Below are 12,948 nucleotides of genomic sequence, written 5' to 3'. Positions count from 1 at the left end.
TAAAATAATAAATTGTGTCAAATTAGTCCAAATTCTGCACTGCATGGAAAATACCATAATTACAGAACAGTAGGAATACAATTGTAGTCCTTAAGCATCACTACAATCAAGGCATTGCTACTTTTAGAATGATTAGTTTATGACTTCAAATGTTTATTTTAACTCTTCAAATTCTATGTTTGCTACATCTCTTTTTAATGCCCTTATTAAAAGCAAAATATTTGATATTCAAAAAGTTCCATAGAGTCATAGGAACTGCTGCTGGCTGGCTCAGGATCCAGGACTAAACATGAATGGATGGAATTTTAATTTTGATTTCCTTTCACTTTATAGTCTTTACTTGGTAGGCATAATATCTAAAAGATATAGGTAAGGAAGGAGGGGCCTCTGTGCAGATGAAAGGAGAGCCCCAGCACATGCAGCTGGGTAGTTAAGGCCTCAGCAGCTTCAGATCTTGCTTGATTATTAACATATCATCTCTGGAGATTATTATACCTGTTACTGAATGCCTGTAAATACACACACACACACACACACACACACACACACACACACACACACCACTATATATATATATAAAATCAACAGTTTTTCTAGACACTTCCTAAAAACACAAAAGCACCATGCTTCAGGTTGATTTTTTTGTCTATCTTATTTCTGCTAATTTGATCACCCCATTAAACATGTTTCCCTTAATATCCCATTAAAAGTCTCTAGTGACAATTTCAAAAGGCATCCATATGAATAATAAACATCCACCTTTAAAGTCAATTTTCTTATGAGAAAATCATTTTTAGAATTAACAAAATTATGACCCCAGGTTGCATTATTCAGAGCTTGTCCCAGAGCTAAGAATTCAATACTGTAGGCTGTGCAAATGTGACTAGGGATAATTCATGTCAGGATAATGTTTCTTTGGTCAGAGTTGTCAAGGGTTACAGTTAGCTTGTCCTCTCTATTTTCAGTGCCAGAGACATTTATGATTTTAAGTGCACCATGCATGGCTATTAAAGGCAAAAGAAACAGTGGGGGCATGGTTCCAACTGCTTGGTAAACAGTTACAGCAAGATGTTTATTAAAGCTGGCTCTCCAGTGACAGATAAATGCATAGTTCTGTTCTGCATTCTAAATTTGGCATGGTGCACGCTCAAAAGCAGATCAAAACAAGAGAGACTTTTTTTTTAAAAAAAATCATTAAGACAAAATGCAACAATGTCAGTATGTGACAAGAAAATAAATAATTTACCTTAAAAATGATCTCCCTTCAGCTCCTCAAGAAACATGTAACTATAATTTATGAAATAAAATTAAAAGCAATTTTAGGAATATACCATTTATTACCTTGCCTAGAACCAAGCTTTTAAAAATCCATTTTAATAGGTTTATGTTCAGCTAAGGCATGATTGAATCCTTTAAACAAACAGACAGAAAAGCAAAACAAAACCTACATCACATAATTACTGGCATATAATTCTTATTTATTAATGTGCAATGTGTACATCTTTAAAAAATGAAACCCAAACAAAAAATGCACATACACAAAAGATATTAAACAGACCCTTCTGCAGCATTTTCTACCACATGAGGTTTTGGTGAATAATTTCAGAATTCCCTTAGCTCGACATTGCCATAAGCTTTTCCATTTTCACTGTCCAGAACCATATTTACAGCAAAATGTACAATATTGTAGACAGTGGACTATGCAACCTTCACATGATTATAACTTCAATTCCTTGGTTATCTAGGATGTGGTGGAAATTCTAATAAATTTGAGAGCTCACCCAACTGTTCCTCTTAACCTTTGTTCCCAAAGGAAAAGGGCAGGACTATTAATCAGGCAGCAATTTATCTTTAATTAGGAAAACATAATTAGGTATTATCACCTAATTGCAATTAGTGGTTGGAGAAAGTCACTTTTCATGCACAGTGACCCATGTTGGATTACAGTTTTCCTCTCACTGGATTTTACATTTGTATTTATATTCAGCAGCCAGCCAATAAAACTGAAAAGGCAATCACTAGGCTTCTCTGCAGTCCAGCATGAAAGTCACCAACTTTGCTGCTAAACAGTGAACCAAGAGATCTTTCTACAACCACACATCAGCCGTGTCTGTTTCCTGCTCAGACATCAAGTGTAAATCAAAATAATTGTATAAAAAAAATCCCACATGAAATAGTCTGGAGAACCATTCTACACTTCGTGTCTGGTACATTTAAAAACAGTTTAATGTCTCAAGGCACCACTATGGTTGAACATCAGATACATGGGTAATCAGCTAATCTACTACGTTGTGAAGTCAGCAAATAGCTTGTGCGGTTGTGAAGAGCAATCTCTAGAGGACCATTAAACATACAGTAGGCACGTGGATCATAATACAAATAGAAAACAAGGAGTCTAGAAAAAGCATGTTGAGCACCGTTGTGGCATTGTTTATATTTCTTTACCTAATGCTATGTAAACCTGACATTTACAAAATGAAAGACTACACAATTTTAAAGTTACACTCAAGGTTGTTCTTTGTGCTGTCTCCACCTAAGGTGCTCTAGTTCATCCGCATACTTTGAGAGGTTGTTGGGTCTTGGTCAGCTTCTGTTGCACTGGTAGATTCCTTCAAGTGCAAGCTCAAGTTTTCTGACGTCAGATGGGAGGACTTGTAGACTATCTCGTTAAAGTCGGACCTGATACAAACCAAAGGGGGATCATTCAGAGGGTCTTCCACAGAGACCTGTGTGTTTTCTCGGGTCATTCCCATGTCTTTGCTGTGTTCTGAGGGTGATTTCCTTTTCATGCGGGTGTAGGTTTTATCTTGATTCTCCATGCCTTGCTCATTCTTCAAAAACCGACCAAAGAACCAAATGAAGAATCCAAACCACACAAAAGCTATCAAACTTGGAACAAAAGCCAGACACTTGACATCTAGGCTGGCCCCTATGAACCTGCTGTGTAAGAACATGTCTCCCTCAACGTAGGTTTTGTTAGTCTGAGGATTAGTGTGATTGGACCTCCATTCCCAGGATAACTTGGTTCTGTTCAAATCCCTTAAACTCTCAGCATCTTTCACTGTATATATCTTCTGCCCTGGGCCAATATACTGTCCATACTCATGAGGTTTATAAAATATTTGATTCTTCCACATATTCAGGTCCAAAATCAAGACGAGGAAGATAATTCCGTAGTTAAACCATTTACCTGCATTTAAAAGGAAATACTGGATTAATCAAAAGCCGATAAAATTGAAATAAATGTTTTCTCCATTAAAATAAAGAAAATGATATAATAGCATTAATTATTGGAGAATTGGACCTGCAGACAATTTTTTGACAGTGAAATGCTATCCTAAAGTGAATTGGACAAAGCAGAATGAATCAAACTGTTAACAGTAGGGCCTGGGGTAACATGAGGTTTACTGTAATTTGATTAAATCTCTTTGTTTTAAATGTGCCACAGCTAGATTCAAAGTCAGTCTTAGGTTTTTCTCGAGAATAGTTGCATTAGTGGTGGAAAACAGTTCTAATGCATTTTTTAAAGAAAGTCCAACATATGATTGAATATTTCTTAACTGTTTCATAATTAGGTCTGGGGAAGAAATATATCATCTTGTAATGCAAAGCACAGTAGTATATCAATTGACTTTGCATTGCTGTTTGGAGAAGACCTGTTGATTACACCATTAGTTGATGTGTTCCTGCTCAATAATCCCTGAGCATTCACTTCAAGACTTAAAAACTCACATCAAATGTCCATTGAACACAATTTATTTATGCGATATACAACCAAAACTAATAGACTACTAGAACATCACAGAGAATTTAACCACTATGATTTCCTCTTAGTATTTAAAATATTATATATGAACCAGAGAGAGAGCTCAGTGGTTATGAGTGCATACTGCTCTTGCAGAAGAATCGAGTTTGGTTCCTAACATGCATGTCATGCAGCTTACAACGGCCTGTAAACTAGTTCCTAATGCAATCTTCATTCACAAACATACACACACACACACACACACACACACACACACACACACACACACTTCAATATATTCAATTAAATCATATACATATATGTATTATGTTATTTAGTGATATGCTATTGAAATACATCTGCAAAGGGAAAGAATGTGGAAAATTTCTAAGGGATAACTAGGTTATATTACAATTGTTATAATTTCTTACAAGTTTTATAACACCAGATATACTATAATAAAGTTAATATCTCCCTTGAGTTTGTTGTAGCAAATGGTATGATACATATAACAAACTCCAAAAGCTTTAATTGTAGTTTTAAGTATCATGCCTTCATTGTTTAATAATTAGGAGGCAATAGTATTGAACAGCATAAAGTTACTACTTCACATGATTATGCATTGTGTGTATTGTGCAGTTTTCAGGAAAGAGATCTAATTGTGAAAAGGTTGTCTGCACAGCATCAGATCCTGTGCTATGTAAACTTGAGGGGATTCATCCTACTCCAAAATCTACCTGCTGTTTGATTTAAGTTACTTGCTTAAATTCTTACAGCCCCTATTTCCTTCCATGAAGAGAAAAAAAAAAAAAAGTATTCCTTGAAGTTAACATTTCATGAGCTTAAATGCACAGCACTATGCCTTGTAGTCACTTTTAACACTAATTGTTGGTGTTATCATCAAAGCCTTGCCTACCCATGACAATTTCTCTGTCACAACACAGGAGAAGTTGCCACTTGCTGTGTATGGAAGAGTTAGCTAAAGGAATTAACACTGCTAACAAATTTGTATCTTGTTTTTGTAGCTTGGCTCTTCTTCTGGTTGGTTATTACTGTGGACCTGTTTTAGTTTTGAAGCACTAAGGCCTACCTTGAACTCGGTTATCACATAGAAGAACAATGTTCCCAACATTCCAAGTTACTGTCTGATTTTGTGTGCAGAAACAAAAATCAAACTCAGAGGTGCATCGTATCATTAAACATTTGTTGAGCTCATACCAGATAGTGTGTAGCATACACCACTGGATGATGAAGACACAAGTTTCTCCCTTTCAAGGGGAATTTGTCCTCTTGCCGGGGAAACAGGACAGAAAAACAGCAGACAATAATAACAGATTGCATTTGAGAGAGGTAATGGCAGATACAAACTATAAATGTAACAGACCTTGAGAACATGGAATAAAAGACCATGAGAAATTTCTGCTGGAAGGACTTTGGAGGAAGCAGTTCATAGAGTAGCAACTCACTTGGTCCTTGAGGAAGAAGCAGGGATGAGAACTCTGGAACATTTTAGTTGTCTTTTCCTTAATACTTGTACTTGGCTGCAGATAGAATAGCACGCTGAAAAGGATGAGTTGTTGGAGGAAAGATGAGCCGAGAGAAGTGAGAAGGAAAAGTGTGGGATATGCAACAGGAAAAGAAAAGCAGGAGAAAAACGAGACCAATGGGGTAGAGAACTTCAGAAGGTCTCGCCTAGTATGAAGGGGCGAGGCACCTGTCACTGCCATGACGGAAGAGACACTACAGAGGTTCTCTAGAGCTATGCTGTGGGCATTATACTTACTCTGGTTATAAACCATGTGTGTTACAAAGCTAGACTGAATGGCAGAGCCAAGGGCTCTCTCAGCTTGAAGTTATCATCACCCCTGAATTGGGGAGGAGAAAAGGGGCGGCTCATGGGGTCAATGAAGGATGCCTTTCTGATGGTGAGAAAGATGCTTTGTATATGTTAATAAGCAAAAAAAAAAAAGGCCAATTAGTTCAGAGTAAATATGGAAATGAAAGCATACTGACCAAACTAAGTGAGAACACTGATTCCCAGAGAACATTTTCTCTTACATTCCTGAGCTATTATTATTATTATTATTATTATTATTATTATTATTATTATTTTATTATTTTATTATTTTACCAGTTCAACAGTGCTGGCTCTGACATTTATACCAGTGGCTTCTTAATGTTACTTCTCATGTGGCATAGAGTAGGGAGAAGATGAAATATGTTGCCTACTTTGAGTCTCATCATCTTCCACAACCTGTGAGAGGGTGTGCAATGAAGACAGAATAGATGCCAGCCTCCCTCCGACTCACCCTCACCCTTAGAGGATGCCCTCTGGGCATGCCTGTGTAGCTTCTCTTGTCCACCATCATTTTATTTTCAATGTGAGAAAAGTGACCGAGTTTTCTGATTCTGCCTTCTTCCCACAAAATCCTTCCACTTATTAGCTGGGGGTGGAATCCTATTTTCTATTTTTTATATTCTGCAAAATGAAGAATAATCTAAGTGTAACTCTCTGAAAGTATTTTTGTGAGGGCAAAATGAGAGGTTATATTTGAAACATATCTGAAATATATTACATTTGCCAAAAATATACATATTATGTCATCAAATTATTTTCTCTACTTTGTCAAAGAGGGACAGAGGGACAGAAAGACATGGAAGAGCTGTAACATAGGTAGTTCTATGCTAAAGGTGATCACATTCTTTTAGTTTTTATCATCTCTCACACATTGCTGAAAACTGGTATTTACAGATTCTATAAATGAGTTCTATAATGAGACCTACTATGGGTAGCTCTACAGAAATATACTTTGTGAATCACCAGTGGGTAGTCTGTCTACTTGGCAGTGGTAACAGCTCTGAGAAAAGTTATTTCATGTAGGTAGAATCTGCCTCTCCATCAACATTGAGAGCCCATATAGGGATAGAAGATGCATAGGGGAGACCCTGGAGACCCCTGAGACATCACAGTGACTTTAATTTCCAATGTGTGGAAAAGTATTGCTCCACCACGGTCATGGCCACTCAACTGAAACTTGAGGATGCTGAAAGAGTAGACAATATGATCCTTCCTACTCTTTTGGTTTTCAACCATCTGGCCTATTTGTACACAGGAAGGAGATTCATCACTAACATCCATCTTTTAATTTGTGACATAGTGTTTTGTTAACTTGGTAATGCTTTCTCCCCTTAAGAAATTTCTTGGAGGCCCTGGGTTCGATCCTCAGCTCCAACCAAAAACAAACAAACAAAAAAAAAATGCTGGGCGGTGGTGGCACATGCCTTTAATCCCAGCACTCAGGAGGCAGAGCCAGGCAGATCTCTGTGAGTTCGAGGCCAGCCTGGTCTCCAAAGAGAGTTCCAGGAAAGGCGCAAAACTACACAGAGAAACCCTGTCTCAGAGAAAAAAAAAAAAAAAAAAAGAACTTCTTGGCCTTGTGAGATGTGGTGTCCCATAACCCAAAGCTAGGTAGTGCAAGCTCAGCCTCTTGTGTTGGTGATGTTGTATGAAGCAGCATAGCTGAGCTGCCCTTAAGTGTTCTTCCTAGCCCTAAAAGATCTCCTTGGATAGTCATTGTAAAATAAAGATCTCCAAAGCCTTGATCCTATAGGATGAGGCAGAAAATCTCCCCAAATAGTGTGTGTGTGGGAACCAAGAACAGGCAAAAACACAGTTTTCAGATGAAGAAAGCTGTACTTGAAAAACTAGACAGTTTGAGAAACTGTCTTTGCCCTCAAAAGTAAACCTTAGTCTCTGAAATGACCCAAACAGGAGAGAACAGGAAGGGTTTCTACCTCTTTTCTCCAAGTGTGGTCTTGTGCATATATGATCCACAGTAGCTGGAGGTTTGGATTCCACATTAATCATGTGAGCGCGTTTGCATTTCCCCCTGTTGTTTCAACTACATAGCTAATGCAAATCAGCAAGGAGGCAGGGCAGAATCCATACATTATTTCTATTAATCTCCTGTTGAAATTGCTTGCTGTCTGCTTTAATGAGAAATCACCACGTGATGTTGGTGGGGTCACTTCTTCCTTGTATTTTGTCATGTTAATGAATCTTATTGATTGTCAAAAGTGATACTATAATGGCAATTTTATCTTTTTACTTTGTGGGAGTTTATGGAATCCTTGGATGTATAATTTTAAAGGAGTCATCATTAAATATCACCCTCATTTAAGACACAAATTGTCAATAATTTGGTGGGGTGGGGGACTACTGCTTTTTTTTTCCAGCAGAAGAAAAAAGAGCCATGATGAACTGATAATTGTAATATATAATGAATATTTCATGATTTCAATGTACATCTAACAATATATTCAGTCATGTGCCAGTTGACATTGTAATACAGCTATTCTGTAGACATCTCCCTACCAGGTGGGCAGTCCTACTTGGCCAAATATATAGGGCATGTGTTTGTAACATTCATGTTACCTATTATGGATGCCAACTAACATCCATTGTGGGGCAGTAGGAAGCCATGGCCTTGAAGATGAGTGCTGGATGATGATGATGATGATGATGATGATAATGATAATAATGATAATAATAATAATAATAATAATAATAATAATAAGAAGAAGAAGAATGAATGAATGAATGAATGAATTTCAGTGTGCTGTATCAGTAGTCTTGTTCATGATCAAAGTTATTTTATTCCAGACAGAAAAATAAAACCAGGCTTATTAAGTTAGCACATCCCCAGTCTCTCCCATGTAACTTAGAGATGTGTCAAAAGCATGTAAATGCTTGGGTTACAAGGTCACCATTTAGTAAATAGAGCATGCATTTGCTGATTTATGAATTGATAGTAATTTTGAGCTGGTAAAATATCCACTTAAGACCTCTGTTGTCATTGCTCCCTTTAGTAAGCAATCCAATATGACAAGCACAAGTAGTGCTGCGTAGATCACTTTATAATGACAAAAATAAAAAGAAGAGGCTGTACAATTATGACAAATTTGATGTCCATTCATCAATGGCTTTGCCGAGCTTAAGGACAAAGTCATGTACATTTCATTTCATGTGTCTCCTAGACCCTAGCTTAGTTTTTTTTCTATGTTAACTTTAAATGTCTGTGAATCAACTTGTAAACTGTGAAGTGACATGCCCCCAAAATATAAAAAGTGACTTTTGAGTATTTTAAGTCAAATGCATACTGCAGTGATGCAATCAATTCTAGGCTATTGTTGGAATTGATACAATGTGGAAAATTCAGAGAAGCAACATATTTATGTCTCAAATATTGAAATTAATTATGTATTTAAGTTGTTCCTCTGGTTATGAATATAATTGCTGAAGGATGTGTGAGGTGTATTACAAAATGGTTATGTACACAAATGAAGCAAAATGCCTGGCTGGGTAGGGAAGGCTAGCTTGGGTCCGAACATACTCTAGGGAAAACAAACATGGCCTCAGATGATGATACATTTTAGACAAATAGAAAGAATTGCTGCTTTTATGAAAGGAAGCATAGTTAACTCTTAGACATACACAAGGGCACTGAAATAGAAATTGCTTCTGGACAGGTTTGGGGAAATTCTCATCTGAGAATGTAGAGAGAGGTCTTTGTGTGCTGTCCTCGGAGGACAGCCTATTTCCCTATAACAAGCTTCTCTCCAGTTTCCTCCGACAGACTATCCTGAATGGGTTGCCATGCTCCTTCCTGCTCTTCCCATCATCTGACACAGGAGAACTCCTTAAGAAAATAATTTCTAGGCACTCATTTGCTAAAATCACGCAAGTATGCAAGTAAAACAAATAGCTTTTGCCCATTATTTTTCTTATCCTCACCATTGGGAAGCACCTGTGCCCTCACACCACCTGGGAAAATGAAATAGCACATAGATGCTACGGAATCTTGTTTACTTCCGAATTTTCATTTTTGCCGAAAGGGTTCCTGTGGGCATCATTGTGCCAACAGTGTAATTCTCCCCTCACTGCTACATAAGCCTTCCTTCTGTTTCTTCCCCTAACCCCCTCCTAATTACTCAGATGATGGCCACCAATGGGACACTTCCTTTGTGTGGCTGGGATGACAGATGGTAGAACTTCCGCTGAGACTGGCGTTAATAGGACTCAGAGGAGACTGGAGGCTGAGCTGAGAGGCCGCCACTTCTTGCCTCCAGAGATTTGGGCCATCACATTTTTTAATCCATTTATGTTCATGTTATAGGTAAAGGGAAACAACGAAGAAAATAGAACTGTATAATGCTTTTAGCTTTCACTTTAAGAACAATGGGCTTGGGCTAAAAGTACCCATGTGACTTAGTCACTAACCATTGTCCTTTTGGTTGCTGACTTAAAATTCCAAGAAAAATTATATTTTAACACATGGTTGGATGGAGATGATTATTTTTTTAAGTAGTACTCCAGCTTATAAAATAAAAGCTCATACATACTGTAGCAAACCATCTGTCAAGGGCGATCCAGATGAGCTAAACAGATGTAATAATTCAAGTTATTTTTGACATGCATAAATAAAGCTATCTTAGAATCAGCATTAAACATTACTCCAATCCTAGATGCTTTTCAAATGTCAATGGGGATTCATCAGTGTCAGGAAACCCTTTACATAAGAGTATTTCCTCAGGAGGCAGCATTTGCCATGCTTAGCATTCTTCTTCCTGGGAACTCAGGGATTAGAGGCACCAGCAGGAAACTTAAAGTAGTAGATAAATGGTGAGATGTGGTGGTATTGTGTTCCCCAAAATATCATGCACCCTAATAAACTTATCTGGGGTCAGAGAACAGAACAGCCACTAGATACAGAGGCTAGAAAATGGTGGCACTCTCGTGTTTAATCCTAGCATTCCAGAGGCAGAAATCCGTCTGGATCTCTGTAAATTCAAGGCCATACTGGAAACAGCCAGGTGTGGTGACTCACACCTTTAATCCCAGGAAGTGAGCCTTTAATCCCAGGGAGTGATGGCAGAAAGCAGAAAGATATATAAGGCGTGAAGACCAGAAACTAGAAGCATTTGGTTGGTTAAGCAGCTCAGCTGAGATCCATTTGGATGAGGACTGAGAGGCTTCCAGTCTAAGGAATCAGGATCAGCTGAGGACATGGCGAGGTGAGGTGGCTGTGGCTTGTTCTGCTTTTCTGTTCTTCCAGCATTCACCCCAATAACTGGCCTCCGGTTTGATTTTATTAATAAGACCATTTAAGATTCCTGCTACAGTGAGGAAACTCTCTCAGGCTATCTGATGTTGGGATTAAACAGGAAACAGAAACTCTGGATGAACGAAAGGGCAAACATCAAGTATAAAACAGTAAAGGGTGTGCTCTGTACACTACAGAGTAGACAGTGCTTTGAGTGGCTTGCCCTTACTCATGAGTTTGAGTCTTACAGCAATGTATGTGATAGATTCCATTGCTATCCTCCCTGAACAGACAAAAGACCAGCCCTGAAAAGGCTGAGGAACTAGATGAGAGCCACACTGACAGAGTTAGAGTCCATGCATTAGACCTTTGTCCCCCATTGCTTCAGGACACAATGTCTTACCTAGCTCATAGATATACAACAGCTTGAGATCAGGACAGAGTCATTGGTGCTTTGGGAGGATGCCTAACTATCCTCATACAGATTTCTCTAGCATAGAACAAACACAGGCAAATGACACAACAGAGGAATCTACTGGGGAGACTTCAAAGTCCCTTCTTATCCTTGACTCCAGCTTCCTCCATGGTCACCCAGACAGGCAAGCATTTCTAGTCACAATCCACACTGAGTGATGTTATATTTTGTACCTTCGAATTCTTGGAAAAATCTATGATGTGCTTTTCTATTGGCCACCCCATCTCTTTGGTATCTGCATTACGCTCATTAGCTTTTGTTAACGGTTGCATAAATGTCCTAATTTCATTTCTACCACTATGATAAAATAATCTGACAAAAATTCAGCTTATGGTTTATTCAGCTCAATATTGCAGGTTATAATCCATATCGCAGCAGCAAGAGTGGAAGGCACTTGGTCTATCACAGTCACAGACAAGAGGAGAGAGAAGCAAACACATCCATGCTTCCTCTTGCTTATGCTATGATCCTACTTTTCTTCACTCTTTCTTTTATAGTTTAGGTCTATGGAATGGTGCTGTCCACAGTGAGTTGGATCTTCCAGTATCAACCAATAATCATGAACATCCCTTACAAATATGCCTATGGGCCAACATGGTCTAAGTAATTTTTCTTGAAGTCTCTCTTTCCAGGTGATTTTTCTAGGTTGTGTCAAGTTGACATTCAAAGCTAACTATCATTCTACATCATAGCTAACTTAAGATACAAACACATCACATTAAAAACTATAATCTTCCACACCTTGTCCTTAAGATCTCATGTTTATCTCATAATATAAAATATAGTGCATCTGAGTTACTTTTCTTCTACTGTGATAAAACACCATGACCAAATGTGACTTATAGAAGAAAGAGTTTATTTTTGCTTATGATTTCAGCGGAGGAAGAATACATCAGATGGGGAAGCATAGCAGCAGGATCCAGGAGTGGAAAGCTGAAAGGCCGCATCTTTAACAGCAAGCATGAAACAAAGAGAGTGAACTGGAAGTAGGGAGAAGCTATATATGCCCAGAGCTCTCCCCAAGCACATACTTCTTACAGCAAGGCCAACCCTCCTAAACTTTCTAAAACAGCACCCACTGGGAACCATGTATGTAAATGCCCAAGCCTATGGAAGACATTTCTCATTCAACCCACTACATTCCAATCCCTGGTCCCCATAGACTGAATACTATATCATAATCACAATGCATTTAGTTCAACGTCAAAAGTCCCCTTAGTCTTTTATTGTCTCAACACTGCTTAAAAGTCAAAAGCCTATTGAGACTCAAAGTAACTTCTTAGCTGTAACTCTTTGGAAAATCAAAAAGCAAATTGCATACTTCCAACACATAATAGAACAGAATAGACAATACCATCTCCAAAGGGAAGCTTGGGGGTAAAGTTGAGAAATACTGGCAAAGCAAGACTAAATTCCAGGAGGACAAACACCAACTCCTGCAGCTCCCCATTTAGAATCAAGGGCTTTGGTGGCTCTGCCCCTGCAGTTTGCTGCCTAAAACATATGCCTCTCTCTTGTTCTGGATCCACTCTTTTTACACAGCTCTTCTTGGCAGATGCTTCATGACCACTAACCCTTGTAATATCTTGGGATCTCCACCAAAACCCAAGAGGATTCACTTTCAC

The 12,948-nt window shown here is 38.3% G+C and overlaps 1 protein-coding gene across 1 annotated transcript in view; it reads right to left on the bottom strand.

Moving 5' to 3' along the window:
• Positions 1-1,462: 1,462 nt before the first annotated feature.
• The window catches only part of Tmem117 (transmembrane protein 117), a 444,694-nt gene continuing 433,208 nt past the window's right edge, over positions 1,463-12,948 (bottom strand). Inside the window, exon 8 of the mRNA XM_036208156.1 lies at positions 1,463-3,190. Within this exon, the coding sequence (XP_036064049.1) occupies positions 2,544-3,190 (647 nt within the window). The 3' untranslated portion in view covers positions 1,463-2,543. The remainder of the gene's footprint in view (positions 3,191-12,948) is intronic.

This window comes from Onychomys torridus, chromosome 16 (genome assembly GCF_903995425.1).
Source record: "Onychomys torridus chromosome 16, mOncTor1.1, whole genome shotgun sequence".
Classification (NCBI taxonomy): Eukaryota; Metazoa; Chordata; class Mammalia; order Rodentia; family Cricetidae; genus Onychomys; species Onychomys torridus.
This window is presented reverse-complemented; position numbering and strand designations above follow the sequence as displayed.